This window comes from Equus przewalskii, chromosome 5 (genome assembly GCF_037783145.1).
Source record: "Equus przewalskii isolate Varuska chromosome 5, EquPr2, whole genome shotgun sequence".
Taxonomy (NCBI): domain Eukaryota; kingdom Metazoa; phylum Chordata; class Mammalia; order Perissodactyla; family Equidae; genus Equus; species Equus przewalskii.
This window is the reverse complement of record NC_091835.1, coordinates 57,186,940-57,210,192: the sequence shown is the minus strand read 5'-3', so window position 1 is coordinate 57,210,192 and position 23,253 is coordinate 57,186,940. Positions and strand designations below refer to the sequence as shown.

Below are 23,253 nucleotides of genomic sequence, written 5' to 3'. Positions count from 1 at the left end.
CCGTTCTTCATGAGTACTTGCTATTTCATCACTTAGGAGACTTAAAAGATGTGTACTCAAGGGCTGAGATTTAACAACTTTCAGTGCTTTACCAAAGACATTGAGACTTTCAAAGAAAGTTCTGAGAGTTCCCAGCAGTAACGAATACAATGACCAATATAATGATTACTAATACACTTTGGAGCTATTGTCTTGACTGGTGCTAAGGTGCCAGCAGTTTGACTGATCATTGCTTTTCTAACTGAATCTTTCATTGACATTAAACGATCAAATACTCAGGATGGGCAGAGCTGCTTTTCCTACGGAAGCACGTTTCCCAAGTTTGTGAGAAGCTCAGTCCTCCAAAGTCTTCAGAATACATTTTCTAAACTTGTGATAAAATACACACGAAAGTTACCATCTTAAGGGTTGAGGGTACAGTTCAGTAGCGTTAGGAATATTCATATGAGCAAAACAAACTATATACCCATTAAACAATGCCCCATTTCTCCCTACTCCCAGAAATGTAGTTTTTAAATGAATACGAACTATACATGTATAGCATTAAGAATTTATGGGGGCCGGACCTGTGGCCAAGTGGTTGAGTTCGCGCACTCTGCTTTAGCAGCCTGGGGTTTCGCCAGTTCAAATCCTGGGCACGGACATGGCACTGCTCATTAAGCCACGCTGAGGCAGGGTCCCTCATGCCACAAACTAGAAGGACCCACAACTAAAAAAGACACAACTATGTACCAGGGGGATTTGGGAGAAAAAGGAAAAATAAAATCTTTAACAAGAATTTATGAAAATAACCAACACTTTTCTAGTGGTCATACAGTAAAACTGAGATACATGTGAAGAATTATATTTTGCCTTCACTGCTTTCTTGCAATTTCCTGAACCTACTAAAATTTTTGGGACAGCTTAATTAACACTTCTCCTTTTAAAAACACCTTTCTAAAATACACCCTGTTGTGAGGGTAGGAAATCAAACACAAATCAAAGCATTACTATTTCAAATATATTTGTTAAAAAATAAATGTTTATTTCAAGTATGAAAAGTAATGTTTAAATGTTATCCAAAAATTGTGTTCAGTTTAACAAGTATAGAACAAGACTTCTGACAAAAAGTTTACAATCAGGTATAAAATACGTACGAATATACTTTGACATTCACAGTGAGCATTTTTGAAAATAAGTTTTGCTAATAAGTTCTAGAAAAAAAATCCATTTACAGTCCCAGCTAACACAAACAAGTCCTTAACTGAGGAACACGCCTCCCTAGGGATGGACAGTTCGCATTTCAAAATAAGAATTGTGTAAGAACTCATTTTAAAATCGTAAACTTGGTTCAATAATGTCAAAATACAATACCTTATGGTTTCCCTGACAAATGCCATCTATTTTGTACGTCTGCTACCCACAAATAAGGTTCTCAAGCCATTTTTATTAAGTAATTTCAATGATATACATAACCTAAGTGGTAACCAAGCTCTCTGAGAAATTTCAGCGTGGCAATGCTGCGTATTTCCAGCAGAGTATTCCGAACGCAAGATGACAGAAATTTTCTGGTGGCAATTACAGAACCATCAGAAGAATTAAAGTATCAAAATTATTTTACAGGACTGCTACAAAGGCTTCTGCTTCTCTTCTCCAGGTACATCTTTTTGTAGGTTTGAAACATTGCTTTTGAATCTTTTACTGGGTTTTGTAGTGTCTCTATTCCATCTGCACTGAAGCTTCTCTTGGAGACTCTTGAATTAGCCAAAATATTACCATCTAAGGAAACAGAAATTTTATTTATTACTCTTAATTAATGTTAGTGACCAATATACAACCAATCAAAATTGAGAGGGAAAACAAGCATTCTTCTCTGGGATAAAACAGGGCCAGAAGTTAGAAATCTGAGTGCCAACTATGGCGCTTTACCTGTAGAATTATGAATTATACAAACAGGACACCTTGCCTCTCCTTTGAGGGCTGTTTTCTACTCTCATCCTTCTCTTCACTGTCCAGAGCTGTTCTGCTCAGCCTTTACTCTTGCTCAATGGAATCTCTTACTTTGCATACTATAGTAAATGTGACCTTCTTAACAGCTATCTAAACTACCAATATAAAGAGCACAAACACCAGCCAGTTCCAAACAGTGAGTGGAAAGGACTGTTTCAATGTTCTGGCCCTGCTATGCATTCGGTATTCTCAGACATACCTGTACATTTCTGTTTCGTTAGACCATTTCATTGTTGCATTAGCTTCACCACCCTTTTTTTTGATGGTCCCAGCTTTTCCTACTTCTGTGCATTTCAAGATATGCCTCTTGATCTCAGTAGCTGTTTCCCCTACTCAGAATTCCCTGACTTTTCATTCCTGCTCTAGTCATTCTGTTCTGGATAACAGTCTTGTTTCACCTCTTTCTGCCTGGATGGGCCAAGGATTCTGTCCTCTTAGTTCTTTTATTTGTTTCAAGTTCTTCTGTCATTAGCTTTCCTTCATGTCACTAACAGTGATGCCTGAGGTGGGTCTCCAAGTTGCTTTCCACTGGATTGTTATTGCCTCTTCTGACAGTTTCACAACTGGCTCCATCCACATTCCAACCTTTGCGACCAAATTTAGATGTGTCCTTATCTAAAGCATTTCTTCATAGCTGCGTGGGAGCTCCCGACATTTGTTTCTGTCTCACTTCAGGCTGGTCCACGTTCTCCAGCCTCTTCATCTTGGTATGTTTCATCTTTCACTGTTCCCGAGTCCCATCAGACTTTTCGCAGAGCTCTGTGACTTCTAAGTTGGCTTTTCTCTCACCCTGCTGCAGATCTTATTGTGTGTGTGCCCTGGTTTGTGCTTTTTTCATGATTCGGAGTACTGATGTCCTACCTTCATCGTTTATTGCTCATCCTGTTTGTGGCTCTTTATATCTGTCCTTTAGCTCACGTTTATCTCTGAGCTTCTTTGGTCAATGCGTATGCAGCTGTATTCTCAGTATTTTCAGACTCAGATTCCAATTATGCTTCTCCCTTTCTCTCGAGACAATACTTAGTTCTCTCCTATTCCCAAAGGCTTTTCTTGCCCCAATTTCCACGCCCATTTCCATCTTTCTCATTTTTGACTTCCTGGTTTGCAACTTTAGAAGAGTTTTTCCCTACTCCCAGACCTCTCACCAATTCATTTTCTCCTCTTTCAGTGTTTCCCTTCTTTCTTTGAGTCACTGATTCAACTTAAGTTTTCTCCTATACGCATGACTCAATTTCCACATGCCTACTTATGTATATTTGTTTTAAGCTCTTTTCTCAACCTCTGTCACACTTCCTCTCTTTTTAAAAAGGTGCTTCTCTTTATATTAATTGCTCATGGTGAAATTCCACTTCTTTCCATTTTCAAGTGACTCTAAACCCTTGTCTTTGTATATTCAATTAACCAAAACTAAGGTAAAACTGCCAAACCTTAGCTACTAGTTCAATGAAAAACCCTAAGAACAAAGTACATTCACTTCACTAATTAAATCAGATACTGAAAACTCTGGTTTTTCTAGTTGGCCCTGAGCCCAAATCCCTCCCCTGCAAAAATAATTTTAAATAGGAGCATCAGTCTCTCATCATCAAAATAACTTAAATTCCATACTTAATGAACTTGGAAGAGACGGGACCTGGTTCAAGTTCCTAGCCTTGTAACTTTAGTCAAATGATCTAACCTCTCATTGATAAAATGAGAATATTCCTGCCTACCTGGTTTTGAGAATTAAATGAATTAGCTTGCAAATCATTTAATCTAGGAGTTGGCAAACAGGGTATGGCCTGCAGGCCAAGCCCAGCCCTTAGCCAGTTTTGGTAAATAAAGTTTAATTAAAACATGGCCCATACTCATTCATTAATTATTCTACGGCAATTTTCTCACGACAACATCAGAGCCGAGTAGGAAAGAGACCTTATGATCTGTGAAACTTAATATTTACTGTAAGTTCTACACAGAAAAAGTATGCCAAACTCTTAGCTAATACATTGTGCTGAGAACTACTTTTTCGTAAAAAGGAAATAGATCATTGCTTCCTTCTCCACAGCATGACAGAAAAAATAAGAAAATGTCTTCCAACCACTCATAGACACAAACACGGAATCATTTAAAAAAGAATGTGGGTTGAAAACCAAACTTCACAATAGTTTCATAACTATTAATCCAGCTTATACACCACAGAGTGCCAGATAAGTAAAATAAAAATTTAAACAGTGATTTTACCTATTTCTTGGCTGGCTTCCGGCATCCTTTTCTCCTCAGTTACACATTTTAACCAATCTTCTTTCGTACTTTTTATTCCTGAAACTATTTAAACATTTATTTTCAGATCTCTAGATACTGCTATTCATCTCTTTTAGTACTATAATGAAGGAAAATCATGTGAGCTTAAAATAGATTTTAGAAGGCATCAGATATATTCACATATAACATAACTCTAAAAAGAGCCCGGAAAAACGCTTTCTTCCAGTTGACATGCCTGAATATCTCACAGTTGAAAAATGAATTCTTTAAAAGTTTACTTTCACTATATAATCATGTTTCTCACACTTGGGCTGAAGACCAACACATCTTAAGGTATTTAAGGGCACATCTGATAGCAGTTGTCATTCACACAGCCCCCAACCATTTCCAATGTTCCCGTTACACCCATGCCTCGAATTCTAAGCATCTAGTTAAAAGGACCAAGTGTAATCACCAATACTTTACAAAATGAATTTTACACTCTATTTAATCATATCCTTATCACCTTCCAAGAAAATGTACCATATTTACGTTCAACAGATACCATCTGAACAGCACAGGAGAAACTAAGATTTCCATTCAAATCCTTTCGTTTTCCAAACTGGGTTTCTCAACACAATGTTTTAAATATAATATCTACAACCCCTAAATGTTTCCTTACTGCAGCAAATATTAGTCATCTAAATTTTCTTCTTCCTTCCTGCACTACATTGAGAATTCTGTCATTCAGCTAACCAATAATCATGTCTGCTCTTCTGGGTTTGGTGACTCAACATTGGACAGTACTGGTTCAGCGGTCCTCTCATTTCAAGATTAGACTAGACATTACCAGTTTAACTTTACTGATAACACAGGCACCAAATGCTTCAAAGATGACAATAGGTTAAAACCATTTCCATATGTATCAAAAGATTTCACTAAAAATAATTATATATGTCCTAACGTTTAGATCAAAATTTCAAATTCACAGGGCTTTGAAATTCCAAGCCCAAAGGAGAATCAACAAAAACAAGACTCCTGAGATAATGTATACTTGACAGTTTTCTAACTCAGCACAAAGAATGTTTTTCACGATATGGCCTTCTTGGTACAAAATGAAATTTTCGCATTTGGCAAACCTTACAATTTTATATACCTCAACTTTAGTACAAATTACATACAATTTACAATAAGGAGGAGATAAACTTAAATATTGCCCAACGAGCCACTGATTTACTGAGGAAAAACAAATACCAAGTAAGGGCACTCAAGTCTTGCCTAGCTACCCAGATAGCATGAGAGGTGCCACTTGCTGACCCACAATACTTTACAATGGTGCGGACACTAACTATCAAAAATTCATACCGGACCTTGCACAGGAGCCTGCTTCTTTCTAGGACAAAGCTGCAGATCCTTCCAGTCTTCAGCAGGGTTTGTATTCTTTATTAGTCCATCTGGACATAATTTAAACTCCAGCATTCTTGATTTTTCTGTGGTATCTTTCACAAGCAAAAGGCTCTTAGGTTTCTTTTCTGGTCTCTTCTCTTTATTAAGCTTCCTGGGTGAACCGTCCAATTTCGTGAGACAGATGCTCTCCCGTTCAGTGCATTTAAAGGCGACTCGGTTCAGGTAGAGTTTCCTTTGATCCTTGGCTTGGGAAGACGTTTGGCTGAATTCAACTTCATTACTTACATTGGCTAAATTTTTGTCTAATTTGCTTTTATCAATCCACATTTTATCAGCCTGCTTTCCACCCACTGTTCCTTTAACATTCCTCGAAATGTATGTTTTAGACTCCTCAGAATGGTGGGTTTTGAGGTTTTTATCAAGGCTTACATAAATATTTACAGGTTCTTTTGAGGTCTGCATGCTGCTAATCTGTCTCTCGTTTGGTTTCCCACAACTCCCTACTCGCATAGCAAGTTTACTGGACCTGATGTATTCAGAATCACATGGTACGTTCTTCGCATATCTTTTTAATGCTTTGCTACCCCTAGCTTCTTTATACTTCTGCCTTTGTAAAAACTCCTTCTGTGCTAGAACTCTATTAAATTTAGATGCACTATCCTTGGAGCCCGAAGACTTAACATTTGATACTGTCTTTTCTTTAACATTGGCTCTTTCATTTGAGGTTGCCAAAAAATTACATAACTTAAATGTACCACCTCCCACATTTCTATTCTGCTCTCGTTTATCACATTTCTTCTTCTTTATCTCTGAAACAAGTTGGTTTCCTTCGTCTAACTTCCTTTTTTCCAAAATTTTTTGTGTGCAGCCTCCTGCTTTGAGTTTTCTCTTTTCTGGTGATACTGACAGCAACGAACCTTTCTTCATATGTAGATCTTTATTCTTATTTGTCAAAAAACCCATCTTTGTTTTCAGTGGACATGCGTTTGGTGCCATGAGCCTCTTCTGCAGGCTCTCTTGTGAAAATTTTGTCATTTTGTGACCGGAGTGAAAAGTTATCTCATGAAACTGCAGTTTTCCTTTTCGTTTGTAACTTTGCAAGGAATCTAGTTTTTTATCACCTTTAGATAAAAACTGACTAGAAGATTCTTGTTCTGAGCTTGGTGAGCTGTTACCTTTTAGTTGGGATATATCTGTTATATTCTTGCCTTGATCCATCAAAGGAAAATGCTCTCTACCATCTGGAGGAGACAGAGGAACCTTCGGATCATTATTTAGAGGACTATTAAATCCAATAGGGTCATCTCTATCAGATGCGCCCTCTCCTTGTTTACAACTATTGGTCTCCAAGGGAGGACACTGATCTTTCCCTTTTTCTTCCTCTGAAGTCAAGTTTTTGACGGAATTACACTGGCATTGGGGTACTCCTTCATAAACCATAGAGAGCCACCCCAATGCACAGCAACGGACATCGTCTTTCTCTGAATCCACCGTTACAGAATCAGAACTTTCTCCATCTGTACGTGCTTGTGGGTCACACTGGCTCCCTTCTTTTGTGACAGGCTTTTCTTTCTGAGGTTCTGTCAACTTGTCTGCCTCACAGGCTTGATCATCCTGTTCTGGAAATAATTCTTTCATTTCCTCTGAGCTTAATATAGTAATTTGTATTTGGTCTGTTGAGTCTGTTGAGTCTTTGGGGTCACATCCAATCTCATCACAAGTTTGATCTTTTGAGATCTGGTCTGTTAATTTGGAGGCCACAGAACCGTTACGTCTGTTCACAGCTTCAATACCATAGGGAAATTCTTTTAAAAGTTCTGATAGCTGATCACGTAGGTATAAGATGGATGTCTTATCATCAAGAACCTCATTTCTTGCAGGATCTTGGGCAGTGTAATCGCAGGACATATCGATTTCCTCCAGGAAACTATCCTGCTGACTAGCAACCACCGAACACAGATCATTGGCCATGCTCTCTGTTTTAGTGATGTGTTCCAGATTGCTTTCCTCTACAATGCCACTATCTGCCTCAACATTCTTTAAAGATGATGATTCTGCAAGTTGCAGTGACTTTGACTGATCAGGTATTTTATCTGAGATATCTGTGCACTGTCCAAAATTATCCTTTTGAAAACCAGGGTCTCTATTTTCAGTGACGTTATCTAATTGTTGTTCACTACTAATCACTTGGTGATTGGGGAGAGAAGGTTTCTGTGCCTCAACCTTTTTCAAATGGGGTGAGTTGAATATCTTTGCTATTTGGGAATTATAAGATGTATTACCTTCAGCAAGAGAACAGATATTATCAATCTGTAATGCATCAACATTCACTATATCACTGTCCCTTGAGGTACAGGAGGCTTGCCAATCACCCACAGGATAAAGGATATCTGGTTCTGATTTGGTATGCTTTCCTTGATTAGTATTAGGTGTGCCTTCTAAATGACCCTTGGTTGACTCATTTTGCTTTTCCTTCTGAAACAGTGGGAAAATCTTGGTGCTTGCTGTCGTACTTGCTACTGGTTCATTAACCTTCAAAGCAGCAGTAACTCCAGGATTTTCTGCCAACTGATTTTGTAAGCTACAAACACTGCCTTCTTTAATAACCGGATACATTGCTTCAGGTGAAGCTTCAGGTGTTATTTCTTTGACAGATAACGTTTTGACATCTGAAAGAATTAAGGGTGACACTATAGCAATCTGAAGTTCTGTTCCCTTTGTAACAGTTGCACCTGAAGACTCAGAATTCTGCACTACCATTGACAAAGCTGATTCTTGTGAACTGTTTACCTTCTTATTCTGAGAATTTCCCACAAGTGAAAATGGACTTTTGTCACAGATTTCCACAGGCTTTGAAATTCCAACTGCTGTTGTGTTTGTTCTTGACCCATTACACTGTTTTTCTTCTGTAGTTTCTGAAGGTTGTTTTTTCCACAGAGAAAGACATGTTGCTAGCAATTCCATGGGACAGTGACTGTCACTTTTAGAAGACATTCCATTTGCTGAGGATTTACCCTCAAGGCAAAATGAATCGTCTGAAATCTTGGCATTTATATTACAAGTACTTGGAGTTTCCACGGTTTTCAAATTCGGCTGGTTATCAGTGATTTGGGTATTTGGATTCCTTTCAAAACTATGTGGTTTAGAATCCTGAATAGTTTTATTAGCATCTTTTGATAATTTCCTCTGAGTTTTATCTCCTTGTGTAAGTAGACTGAGAATTAGTTTATTTTTATTTGGATATCTTGAAACATATTCCTCAAAAGACGTAGACTGAGGAAAAGAAGTTGTTTCAGAATTTGTTGGCACATTTTGTTCAACACTGACAAAATTTCCGGATGAAAACTGAGTGTTATTTAATGTTGCCTGGGTAATCTCAACAGCTGATGTCTTTAAAGAAGTCATAATTTTCAACTCATGTAACTGGTTTGGCACTGGCAACTTTTCTGAACAGACAGGATTTTGTAAAATGGAATTGACTTGGTTAAAATTTCTGCAATTGGTGTCCTGAATGTTGGAATTCAATGTATGGTGTGTTCGATTTGTTTCTTCTACAGATTCCATGGCTGGTGGTGGTTTATCCTTTGCAGCCTCTAGAGTGACTGGGGTTACCAGTGGTCGAGACTGGATTTGGGCAGTTTGATGAGACAATTCAGAATTTTGAGCCGATTCACTATAAGAGGTATTAGTTGTTTTAACACAACCTGCTGCCATCAAAAGATTTTTATTAATTTTAATTTTCCTTGCGAGTTCCGAAAACTTCTTTTTTATTTCAACTAATGTTTTAATATCTCTCACTAACTTTTCTTTCGCGACACTTGTGTCTAGTACTTGATTTGAAGTTAGATTGCAAGCATCCACTCTTTTCTCTGGATTATTTTCAGGAAGAGTCTGAACGCCATCCAGCGAAGATCTAATGGGTTCACTATAAGGCTGACTGACACTGGAATTTACTTTCAAGTTACAGGAATTTCCAGTCCTGCTGACATTTTCGTTAAGGTTTTGCCACTGCTGTTGAAAGCCTCTATAAAATTCTTTCCTCATTTCAGGTAAATGCATTTCTTGACTCTGAGGAACTTCCACGGAAGAGTGTTTAATAATATGCTGAGTACTTTGCAAAGGCTGGCTGGCATATCTACAGTCATAAGGAGGAGGAGGTCTTCTGTCAGTTTGAGCAACCGCATATTGATATGACTGTATAGTTGCAGCTTGCTTTGACTGTAAAGTCAGTGCAGAATTTGGAGGGTGACTATTTTTAACTTGTAATGATGCAGCCGGCAGAGAGTGCTGTTTCTGAGTAGGATCTTGCAAATAGCTTCGTGATGAATAACTGTATTGCTTTGGAAGTGTTCTATAATCTGGATAAGTCAGTCCATTGGATGGATACTGTTGTGCCCAATCAACCTGTCGCTCTGATAAAGGTGGGTTAAGTCTCGGGTTTCCCTGATAAGTTACAGGACCGCTTCCAGAACTAGAAGGGATCATCTGTAGTTGCATAGAATAGGTATCTGATGTTACAAACTGATTCTGTAGTGGGTGTACATTGGGCGCATTTGTTCCAAAACTAGTTTGCTGAGAGAGATTTGCCCCTGTATGAGAAAACACAGAATTCCTCATCGGTGAGTTCAACCATACATTTTGTGTAACTCCTGAAGACATTTGCAAATTGTGATTTAGTTGTTTGGGTCCTTTAACATTTGCATACGTTATTCTTTCTACTGAAGTTTGTGAGGCCACAATCGTCCCACTATGCATATCAGAAAGAGGGATTTGTTGAGGAGTTTTGTAATTTCTCATGTTGAGCAGCGGCTGTGAAACTGGATTTGAATTACTGAAAAACAGGCATGCTTCTTGATTACTTCCAGGATAGTTTAAAGAACTTTGAGATGGTGTGTTTATCAAAGCCTGCTCCAAAAAAGATGTTTGGTTTTTAGGATACTGTGGTGGTAAGGCAACGCTCTCTGGTTTTGTATTCCAATTCATTGTTGATTTGATGTAGTAGCAGTGTACTAAAGTCAGTTGTTTGAATGTCAGAACCTGTAGAAAATAAAGATCTTTTATTAAAAAGCTGTTCTGCCTAGACAGAACTTCTGGGAAAATTAATTAACCTTAACACCAATGCTGACTCTACCTATTGCAATTCCTGAAGCCTCAGATTAGACAAAATCTCATCTTTAATTCAAGGAAGATGCAACAATAAATACGGCAAATGACAATGAAATTTCTGGGGTGTTTAACAGGAATTCATTCTACACAATACAGGTAGCATTTTGTTTGTTACACTTAAGTGGTAATCACTTTCTGCTTTTAACTAGGTCTTTATTCTAAATAACTCAAGCTCACTGTAAAAAGAAGAAAAAAGACAAGTTCAAACATTTAGTAAAAAGTCCTTACTGTTCACCCCCAATGTCTAACTCCCTAGGATATCTATTGCTATCTCGTCTTTCAGAAAATTTCCATACATCAAAAACACTAATACATAAATAAAACCTCATCTTTTAAAACAAACGGAATCCTGCCAAACACACTGGCTACAGTTTGCCTGATTCTCACTACTATACTTAGGATTATGTTGTCATTTCACTACACATATATCTATTTCATTGTCTGCAATAACATCCACTATATGGCTATACCTCCATTTAACCAGTCCTTCATTTTGATGGATATTTGATATTCTTAAGTTTCTGCACTTATAAACTATCCATTAGTAAGCATTCTTCTGTTTATATGCTTTTATATTCGTGATAAATGTTTCCAGAAATTCCTAGAAATGAAATCAATGTGTCAAAGGACATTAAAATTCTTTTCATAGTGATAAACTGCCTTCCAAAAAGGTTGAAATAATTTACACCCTACCAACAGTATATCTAAAAACAGACAAATCCATAACCATAGTAAATGATAGGGGAAAGACAGATTAAATAACAAAATTAAACAAACTTCACTCAAACATATTAAGAGGACACCCAACAACTGCAGAACACACATTCTTGCCAAGTGCGCATAGAATTTTTACCAATATTGACCACACGGCTGGGCCATAAGCAATTCTCAATTTTCAAAGGATTAAAATAATTCAGATTAATTCACAAGGGAATCAATACAGAAATTATAGAGAAAGGTAAGCAGAAAATTGAGAAATAAGGAACTGACTTTATACTCATGCAAAGAGAGAGAGAAATAGAGAGCTTTTGCAAGAGTGAGCTCCCTGGTGTTTCTTCTTGTACTTATAAAGGCACAGGTCCTATCAGATCAGAGCCCCACCTTATGACCTCATTTAACCTTAATGACCTCCCTAAAGGCTCCATCTCCAAATATAACCTCCAAATTTAGAGGTTAGGGCTTCAACAAGAATTTGGGGCAACACAATTCAGTTCATAACAGGCTCTCATCCCCATGTTCAAATAACACTTGAGGACAATTTATAACATTAAATAGATTTAGTTTTAAAAAACTGGGAAAGAATGTCCTCATTTATCACAAGAAGTGAGAATAGTAACAAGTTAACCCAAGGAAAATGAAGTCAGAGTGCAATAAACAAAATAATAAACAAAAACAGAGATTCAACAAGTCACAAGTTGGCTCTTTAAAAAGAATAATAAATACCAATAAGCCTCTGACAACTGATGATTAAAAAAAGGAAACACAGGGGCCGGCCCGGTGGCGTAGCGGTTAAGTTCGCACGTTCCGCTTCTCGGCGGCCCGGGGTTCGCTGGTTCGGATCCCGGGTGCGGACATGGCACTGCTTGGCAGCCAGGCTGTGGTAGGCGTCCCACGTATAAACTAGAGGAAGATGGGCACGGATGTTAGCTCAGAGCCAGGCTTCCTCAGCAAAAAGAGGAGGACTGGCAGTAGTTAGCTGAGGGCTAATCTTCCTCCAAAAAAAAAAGGAAACACAATATTGTGAAAAGAGGCTATCACTACACCCTACAGACATTAAAATGGTAAGTATTTATTCTGAGTAACTTTATTCTGATACATTTAAAAATTTAGGTGGAATGGAGAAATTCCTTGAAAAGCACACCTAATCAGGACTGACATAATAAGAATACCATATCTCTTTAAAGAAAATACAACTAAGTATCTTTTCACAAAGAAAATGCCAGGCCTATGTAGACTTTACTGGAGTATTCCACCAATCACTTATGGAAGAAATAATCCAATATAACCTCTTTAAAAGGATAAAAGAGAAGAAATTTCGCAGCTCATTTACTGCTGCTCTCATATCAAAAGCTGAAAAGAACAAAAACGAAGAAGCGAATCTCTCAGAAACAAAAATGCAGAAATCCTAAACAAAATGTCAGCAAACCAAATGGGGTGATAAACGAAAAAGATGATAACCATGAACAAATTGGGTTTATTATAGGAATACAAGGTTTGGTCTTTTCAAAATTAAAGTAATTACATTATGATAACTTTTAAAAATCCTGATCATTTCAGTAGATGCAAGAACTTTTAATAAAATTCAACATCCAGGGTCCGGGTGGTTAAAGTTCTGCATGCTCCACTTCAGTGGCCCGGGTTTGCGGGTTCAGATCCCAGGCATGGACCTACTCCACTCATCAGCCATGCTGTGGAGACATCCAGCATACAAAATAGAGGAAGACTGGCACAGATGTTAGCTCAGGGCTAATCTTCCTCAAGCCAAAAAAAAAAAAAGAGGAAGCTTGGCAATGGATGTTAGCACTCAGGATGAATCTTCCTCACCAAAAAAAAAAAAAAAATTTCAATATCCATTTATTAAAAGAACAATTGTATCAAACCAAGAATGAAAAGAAATTTCCTTAATTTTGATAAATGGTAGCATGAAAAATTTAGGGCAACAAGACAAAGATGCCACTATCACCCCTTCTATTCATCAGTACCGCAGATCCTAGAAAGCATAAGAATTGGGAAAGAAAACATAAAATCGACTATTCACAGAGGTTATGTAGAAAATCCAAAACCATCAAAGATCTTTCAGATCTATTAAGTTCTGGGTCACAGTGTACTCACTAACAGACTGAAAAAGACTGGGACATTTTTGGATTAAAAACAAATCCCAAGGTAAAACATCTTACAGTCCTCACCTGCCTTCACCCAGGAAAGCGCCTTAATAGACAACGGAATGATCAGGTAGGAGTGTAGCACAAAGTCAAAAGCAGCACTTCTGCTAATGAGTTAATGCTGCCTAATAATTCCCCCCCAGTTCTTAAGTGAACTTAGGGGCAGCAGGCTGTTATGGACCCAACTGTGTCCCCCCCGCCCCACCCCCACCCCCCCCCCCCCACACACACACACTCTTCCTGTGTTGAAGCCCTAACCCCTAGTGTGACTGTATTTGGAGACAGAGCCTTTAGGGAGGTAATTAAGGCTAAATGAGGTCATATGCGTGGGTCCATAATCCAATAGGTCCGGTGTCCTTATAAGAGAGACACCAGGTGTACGCACACAGAGCAAAGACTACATTACATAAGATCACAGAGAAGGTGGCTGCCTGCAAGCCAAGGACAGAGGCCTCAGGAGAAACCAAACACCTTGATCTTGAACTCTAAGAACTCTAGAACTGGAAGAAACAAATTTTGTTGTTTAAGGCACTCAATCTGTTACTTTGTTAGGGCAGCCCCAGCAGATTAATATAGAGCCTGTGGGTAGGAAGACAATGACCTTAATGAGTAAGTTGGGGCTTTCTTCCTTTCCTTCTCCTTTGTGGCACAGAAGAAAACAAATGTGGAAAAGTACCCCTGCACAACCTAAATGACAGGGAGGGAGTTAAAAGTTTTTTGACTCAAAGTCTCTAATTTTGGATATAATGTATTCCTAGACCTTTTGAGAATATATTGTAACTGAGACTTCCAGAGAAAGGATTCCCTGGGTCTATCATTTTAATCTCTCTTAGAAACATAGACTCTTCTGCCCCAAATCTTTACCCTGCCCACTCATCACCCTTCACCTGTGACAGCAGTGAGACTCACCGACAAACCCCAGCTACGGCTGAACTTAAGAATCTCCTTCTCTGCACAGGAGCAGCCAAAGTGTTCTGGGGGAAAAAAATCCACAAGCCAGTAGACAGATTTACTTCATGAACACAAACAGCAAACTCAACACTGCCCAACAATTCTACTTCATTTTAACGAAATTATATTAATACTGAAAGTAATTTTATTTTCCCATTCTCTAAGACTTCTGCTCTCCCTCCCTGGTCCCCAGTCACTCCAACCCATACATGTGCACCCCCTACTCAGCTGCTTATATTTCAGAGGGAAAAAATAGCCCCATCTGCCATCCTCCCATCCCCAAATCTAGAAAACATGCATCCTTGTAAATGTAATCTGTGTTTACAGGGACAGAAATGATCTTCCTCTCATCAAACCTCTACATTTTAAATCCTGCTCCCCTCCCCCTTATTCCTAGGATCAACCTGTCTCTGCTGGATTAGGTCATTTACGCATGTGCACACCCACACACACACACACTCTAGGACCGCTAGTATTCAAAGAACACAACCACTAACTTCACTGGGCCCCACATTCTTCAACTCTTCATCCCCACACCAGTGACAGTCTTTTAACTTGGTTAAAAATCACAAGTATAATAAATCAGATTTTAAATGCTTAACGCCTTTAAAGGTAGAAATAAGAATGATTTTTGGAAGTAATCTGTGCTTTCATCTAAATTTTTAAGTAATTAAATAACTAAAAACCATATAGTGAAAAAATCATTAAAGAAATTAAGATGTTACATTCGAAAATATTCACCTAATGCAAAAGACAATAGTAAAGGAAGAACAAAAAGACATAAGGCATAGAAAACAAAAAGAAAAAAACAGCAGACGTAACTCCATCTATTTCAATAACATTATATGTGAATGGATTAAATAATCCCAAAGACAGAGAATGTCAGGTGAAAAAAAAAAGCTATCTAACTATACGCTATCTCCAATAAACACACTTTAGATCCAAAGGTACAAACAGATTGAAAGCAAAAGGATGGAAAAGGTATCATGCAAACAGCAGTCACAAGAAAGGTGGAGTGATTGTACTATTATCAGACAAAATAGACTAAAGCAAAAAAGTTACTAGAGATAGAGAGACACTTCACAACCATAAAAGAGTCAATCCACCAAGAAGATCTAAGAATTGTAAACATATATGCACCTAACAGAGCATTAAAATACAAGAAGCAAAAACAAGGGAGAAAGAGGCAATTCTCAGAGTCAAAGACTTCAATTCCCCACTTCCAATAACAAATAGGAACAAATAGGCAGAAAAATCAACAAGGAAATAGAAGTTTTGAACACATTATACACACCCACATTTGTTTCCAGTGGGATTAAAAAAAAAAGAGTATCTTAAATTATAGATTAGTGAATAATTAGCCACTGGTTGCTCTGTAGGTTTGGGGTTCTCTCCTCTCTGGCAGTTACCGTGGATCGGATCTAGTACGCCAAGTACTCTTGTCAAGTGTGAAAGGGTCAGCAGCCCAGTAACGGGAGCAGGTGCCATCAGGCTATCAAACCACCAGATTCCTATATTCTGTTGTGGGTAATTCTCCTAGGAACATCCTTGCCATGACTGGCTATTTTTGTCGTGCTGTGGAGTCAATTCTGACTCCTAGCAACCCTGTGTACAGGACAGCAGAACCCTGCTTAGTTTTGTGCACCATCCTCTCACCTTCCGGCACTATATCACACAATGTTCTGCTGCTACTCGTAGGGTTTTGATGGCCAACACTTTTCAGAAGTGGCTGCCCAGGTCCCCCATCCTAATCTGTCTTAGTCTGGAAGCTCCGCTGAAGCCTGTCTACCATGGGTGACCTCGCTGGTATTTGAAATACCAGTGGCATAGCTTTCAGCAACACAGCAACACACAGCCACCACAATATGACAACCAACAGATGGGTAGTGTGGTTCCCTGACTGGGAGTTGAACCCAGGCCATGGCTGTGAGAGTGCCGAATCTTAGCCACTAGACCACCAGGGCTGGCACAGATAAATTAGGGAACTCTAAACAGTGATCCTAGATACACTACTTACTGCAAAGTTTGGTTCTACTAATCCGATGCATTTGGCTGTAGGTTTTACAGTTTGAAGAACTGGCAATACTAATATGTTGACACTGATAAGATGTGGTGGCCCTCACTGGGAGGCAAGCAGCCCTTGTGCGTTCATGTTGATAAAGTGCTATGTCCCAAACTGGGGGAAGTCAGAGCCATAATTCACATACTCCTCAAGAGACAGTCCGTGGAGGTTGCCTGTGTGTCATCACGAACACAGCATTTTTAAATTTGAAATTAAAAACATCTTATATCCTGGAAGTAGACAAAGTCTATCTTTTCAGTTTGACAGTTTTTGATTTAAATCTTATATGATATTACTATTACTTCCTGTAAGAAAACTGGGAAGAAGCAAGTCACCAAAAATCCAAAGTATAGGAAGTTGTGAACAGCAAGTTGTGAATTGCAAAATTAAGATTAATTTGTGAAGCAAGAAAAAAAGGGAAGTGAACGGCTACAGGAGACAATAAACATAAGAACCCATGTGGATTTTCACATAAAATTTTCATAAAGACCTCACTAAGGTTAAGAAAAGATTTGTGAACTTTTTTCATTTTAAAATATTCTATGTCCACACAATGCACAGAATGTAGTTTAACTGAAAATTCATCAACCCAGCAGCTTCTTTTATTTGCAAGCTAGCCTTACGAAAGAAAATTACAAAGCAAAGAGATAACCTAAAAATCATACCTTTTAGGAATAATCATATTAATGTCTACCTTAAACACAAATGCACAAGCACACACACTCATCAACAGAAAGAACTCTATGAAATAGACCTTATATTATGGTTTGCCACAGCCAGGCCTGCTATAGGTCAGATGAAATAGTAAGAAGTAGAAGATGAAAGGACAAACTGAGCCACATCAAGAATTGTCTTATATCCAAGGATGACCATTAATTTATCAAAGAAACTGCAACACTATTAGAGTGAAAGATAATGCTATTATAGCCAAGATGATAGGCATAAGAAAAGATTGTGTCTCAGGGTCATCCAAAAGATGCACCTATCTAGACAATGTCTAGCAGGCTTCAGTAATGTCAAATGAATAAACATTATCTATAATTGCTGAACACCAACTTAAAGAGAAGTCCCTATTTAAACTTGTAGATGGGAAAAAGTTCCCATCCCTCCCTTTACATCTATGTCAACCATAAACATTACATGATTTCCTCCGTAAGCGTTTCAAGTACCTCAAAAATATAGGCCCTCTTAAGAAATATATGTCATATTCCTCTCCTACCCGAAAAAAACATAAATCTGTTTTGGTATTTTAAATTGGAACTTTCCCTTATGGTTTTGTAAGTTCCCTTTCTAATGTGGTCCACAAACCAAAGTTTATTTGGAGAGTGTCCACTGATGTGGTTAAATGGAGGAAAGCCAGAAGTCTTCACTGAAAAACTGACTTGCATTAGAAAAAGCTACAGATACTTCTATAAAAACCAACAAAACCACAAACACCACCACTTCAGTATAAAAGCCACTTTTTTCAGGAATTCTGAAAGCATCCTGATTGACTCAACCTATTCTCCCCAGCTCTGGCTTTTTGTATCTTTACTCACAGGAGAAATTATGCTATCAGCCCTTGAATTGGGCTTTCAAGAATAGATTATTCTAAATTGTACATTATTTTATAATACAACTCCACAAATAATAACAGCTAACATTTGAGAATTTACACCACGTCAAGAACTGTGCTGAATGCTTTACATACATTGCCACATCTAAGTGTAACAACAAATGAATGAAGTCCAGGAGTCCTCCCTAAGCAGTAGGGTCACGGCTAGTAGGGCCAGAAGTCCCACTAACACAGCTGTTAGGCAGGCTCTCCACAGTGCCATAGAAAGAAAGGAGACAACACTAAATGAATTCACATATAGTTGACTACTTACTGGAACAGCAAAACCAACCTCAGTGTCTCTAATCCCACTGATACCAAGGTGACACCAAGGTGGCTACCAGGCTGCTGAGGAGCCAACTCTAACCTATAGCCATTTTATAGCCTGCAGCTACACCCCAAGAGGAAGGGAGGTGGGAGAGTCCTGTGCTCAACTGACACTAGGGAGGCAGAGGAGAAACAACCTTGGGGCTATTTCTCACAAGGCTGCTTATCAGTCTTTGTTCTGGGAGGACCTGCAGGGTGTCCTGCCAAGGTGTGGGTCAGACTGAGATTACACTTTGCCTCTGCAGCCTATGAGAAGAGAAAGGTTATCAAGGCACCAGGAAGCTGTTTATCTACATCTCGACCTTCCAATTTTTCATGTATCCAGCTATAAATTCTATTCAGAAGCCCAGGCCACTCAACCAGACACGCCAATTAATTGTACTTTCTCCTAGGCAACACTGGGGAGGAGTGATTAGACTGTGACTCCCGATAGGACAATCTGGCCTTATGTGGAGGTCAGGCCACAATCAGGCTACTCATAGGGAGCCAAGCCAGCGAGGTACATCCCAGATACCACCGACGTTCACCAGTGAGAGGCACACGGCTTTCTCCCTGAGAGAACAGGGGAGAGGGAAATAAACTGCTCTCCTTTTCCAGACTTATTGATCTAGGTACAGCATGGGGTATTGGCAATCACATATATTCCACCACGACTGGCCAGCAGAGAGTTCAGAGAAATGCCACTGACTATCATTCGGGCTAGAAAGTTTACACTAGTTTGTGATGTCTCCAGTGCAGAGGTCAGAGACGAATTTCAGAACACTTTGTCTAGTTATATTATTCCCTGAAGTGGGAAGGAAAGATCACAGAGCACACACAAAGAAGTCAGTTATCCTTCTTTGGAGTTCTGCCTCGCAACTCATTTTAGAGCCCTCTGGGTACCCACCTCAAGGAAACATGATCCACTGGAGGGATGGTGGCCTCAAATATCTAGGAATCCCTGACAACTGCCCCAACTACACGATCAGTGTTTGCCAGGCAAGCGTAAGCTCCACAAGGCGCGATATTCCATTGGGGTACAAATTGCATCACTTATTACAATGGAGTGAGCCAATCTGTGCCTCTTGAGGAGGACAAACTCTTTGAGTAGAACTGAACAGAAAAGCAGGCTGCAATGCCTCTGAAGAGAAATCTGATAAAACTGTTACCCCGTCAGTTAACTTCTGTCATGATGGGCCACATTCCAGTGTTCACGCCGGTTGTCCCAGGTTCTGTTGAGAGGGTTGCAAGAACCTCAAGAGAGGCATTTTGTAGGGATGGAATTAAGATCCAGATTTGATAGAACTGAAGGTTGAAATTAATGATGCAAGGGGATCTCAAGGACCAGAAAAGATCTATAAGACAGAATCTACCTTCTTGTCAGCAGGGTCAGGTAAGGCATGTCCAATCCAGCAATCAGTTAAACTCAGAACCATAACTATAGTCTAGAAAATGCATACAAGACAGATGTGCTTTCCCTTAATCAGGAAGTCATGACTAATAGGATGAGGTATTCAGACCTTCAACCTAAGGACATCACTCTCAAGCACATCCACTCTCCAAGTCAGCAGCTGCTGAGAGTCTCTAAGTAGCTTAGATTAAGAACTTCCACTGGCCAGCAGTTACGTTGAGGATGGTGGCAAAAGCCTGGGGTAAATTAGGATTAATCGTTCCCCCCCCCACCCCTGACCCCTGGGGTCTATTGTCTTCCTTCCCCAACAAGCATAGGGGAGTTATGCAGCTTCTGCTGGGTGAGAAGGAATAGCACTCAGTTGTGAACTGATCGGTTGCATGCTCCAAGCCACCCTAGCCATAACACTTTGTCCAGTGACAGGGTCATGTAGAAGGAAAATGTAACAACTGCTAGAAATTGTGGCAGTGAATCTTTAGGGCCACAATAAAGCACTGACCTACCTGAGATGAATTTCTGTCATCTAATAAACACCCTTCAACTACTTCAATGAAAACATGTGGCAAAAACAGAATAAGGAAGCAGATAGAAGAATCTATTTTGTATTAAGCCAGACATCAAAGAGTAATGAATAACTGAAAAGCAATAGGATATACTGGAGCATATGAGGAAGCCATCTGGTTTAAAACTAATTCAGCCTGAACTTGTTTTTCCAGAAAAGCCTGACGTGGCCTGTTGAGCATGCACTGTACATCTGCTTTAGACACTAACAACGTCCCAAAGCCAAGAACGATGCCCTTAAAGACAGTGACGTGGGGCCGGCCCCGTGGCCGAGCAGTTAAGTTTGCACGCTCTGCTTCAGCGGCCCAGTTTGGATCCTGGGCACGGACATGGCACCGCTCATTAGGCCATGCTGAGGTGGCATCCCACATCCACAACTAGAAGGACCCACAATTAAAATATACAAGTATGCACTGGGGGGATTTGGGGAGAAATAAACGAGGAAAAAAAGATTGGCAACAGTTGCTAGCTCAGGTGCCAATCTTCACTAAAAGAAAAAGAAAGATAGGGATGTTGCCTCCCCTCTTATTAGCATTTCTTTAAGGATAAGCATTTCTTCCCAGAAACTAAGGATTAATTCCTGACCCACCGTGCTCATCTCATGACCACTGACCTACTGACCAGACTTGCTGTGCTCACCTTGTGACCGCTGACCTGCTGTGCTAGCAAAGCATTCCATGACTGTAGTAAAAGAGATAGTCCAGTCATATGTGATGTATGGGAAGGAAGCCCCAAGGCTACAGTCCTCAGACCTGGCTCACCTAATAGACTCACCTCAATTTTGATTTATAGATTGATTATGGATTATTGGTGTCGATAAGAGATCTGCAAAAAATACAAAACAATGTCACTATTTTCACTATTGTTTTTGGAAAATATTCATACTAACATGTAAGGATTGTTACTTTTAAATGAAATACTTTAAAGAATTTCTCAGTTCTAGTTCTTTATGCAGTAAATATTAACGTAACCCATATAAATGAATGTTTTTTTGGGGTCCTAAAGAATTTTTAATGGAGGGGCCTGCCCCGTGGCCGAGTGGTTAAGTTCGCGCGCTCCACTGCAGGCGGCCCAGTGTCTCGTTGGTTCGAATCCTGGGCGCAGACATGTCACTGCTCATCAAACCACGCTGAGGCAGCGTCCCACATGCCACAACTAGAAGGACCCACAATGAAGCATATACAACTATGTACCGGGGGGCTTTGGGGAGAAAAAGGAAAAAAATAAAATCTTTAAAAAAAAAAAAAGACTTTTTAATGGCTATAAATGCTTCCTACAGTCTACAGGTGCAGAGAAAGCATGTCCATGCGGTTCTCATGGAGGGAGAACCCAGAAGATGCACCTGACCACTATGGTCTTCGCCTATGCATATTTTTTTTTCCTGTTGGTCCTATATTGTACCTTTGTGGTCATAAACTTTATCCATGAGAATACAAAAATAGAGAAAAGGAACAAAACCACAAGTTGGGTGTTTGAAAAGATCAACAAAATTAATAAACCTTTCACTAGACTGACCAAGAAAAAAAGACTCAAATTACTAAAATCAGGAATGAAATAAGGACATTACTACCAACCTAGCATAAAATGAGAATACTATGAACAACTGTATGCCAATATATTTGATAATTTGGACGAAAAGGACAAACTCCTTGCAATATTGTAATTTATAATAAGGAATACAGATTTGGTCTTATCCTATCTCTGGCACAGAGTTCCTAAAACCCTTGGATTTTCCTAAGTGAGGAGAGTGCTAAAGATGTCTTCTGTTATGTTAATAAGGTGACTTTTGGACTGCACTGAAAGATGGGGGCTGGTTGCCAGGAGGACCAATCATGTGATTAGGGGGTTGGAACTTTCAGTACCATCTCCCCCCATCACCTACAGGGAGGGGAGCAGAGCTGGAGGTTGAGTCAATTGCCAATTGCCAATGATTTAACGAGTTGTGACTATGTAATGAAGTCTCCATAAAAACCCAAAAGGAGAGGGTTCAGCGAGATTCCAGGCTGGTGAAAACATGGAGATCGGAGAGAGTGGCACGCCTCAGAGAGGGCATGGAAGCTCTGCGCCCCACCCCACATCGCACCCGAGGCATCTCTCCTATCTGCCTGTCACTTTGTTTCCTTTAATATCCTTTGCAATGAACCAGTAACCTAGTAAGTAAACTGTCTGTTTGATCTTGTGAGGTGCTCCAGCAAATTAACAGAACCCGAGGAGGGGGTCACAGAAACCTCTGACCTATAGTCAGTGGGTCACAAGTACAGGTAAGGGGGTTGTAGCTGGTGGATCAGTAGCACAGGTGACAATCTGGGGTGAGGTCAGTCTTGTGGGACTGAGCCCTCAATCTGTGGAATCTGTGCGATCTCCGGGCAGATAGTGTCAGAATTGAGTTCAGTTGTAGGACACCCAGCTGATGTCCCCAGAGAATTGCCTGTTGTTGATGTGGGGAGAAACTTCCTCTCACAAACACACACTGGAATTGGGCATAGAACCCTAAAAGACCCCCAAAGACACAGTGACTAAAACTGACTCTAGGAGATATAGGAAATCTAAATAGACCTATAAAGAGATTGAATTAGTAACCAAAAAACTACCTAAAAAGAAATGGTTAGGCCCAGATGGCTTTCCTGGTGAATCATATAAAAAAAACTGCAAGGTTTAAAACTAATTCTAGGGGCCGGCCCAGTGGCCAAGTGGTTAAGTTCACGCA

At 39.5% G+C, this 23,253-nt stretch overlaps 1 protein-coding gene across 8 annotated transcripts in view; it reads right to left on the bottom strand.

Moving 5' to 3' along the window:
• Window positions 1–1,003: 1,003 nt before the first annotated feature.
• Window positions 1,004–23,253, bottom strand: part of RESF1 (retroelement silencing factor 1) — a 28,674-nt gene continuing 6,424 nt past the window's right edge. Inside the window, exons 3-8 of one of the 8 annotated variants that reach the window (XR_011540356.1) lie at window positions 21,321–21,371; window positions 21,186–21,227; window positions 14,571–14,635; window positions 5,577–10,650; window positions 2,189–4,290; window positions 1,004–1,758 (exon numbers count right to left, since the gene is read on the bottom strand). Coding sequence is in view for 7 of the 8 variants with exons in the window: in XM_070621010.1 (XP_070477111.1) it covers window positions 1,592–1,758; window positions 4,207–4,290; window positions 5,577–10,650; window positions 14,571–14,635; window positions 21,186–21,225 (5,430 nt within the window). In the remaining variant the exon portion in view is untranslated. Of the gene's footprint in view, window positions 1,759–2,188; window positions 4,291–5,576; window positions 10,651–12,222; window positions 12,400–14,570; window positions 14,636–21,185; window positions 21,228–21,320; window positions 21,372–23,253 lie in introns of those variants that run through there. The other 7 variants (XM_070621010.1, XM_070621011.1, XM_008507560.2 and 4 more) reach the window with 7 other exon arrangements.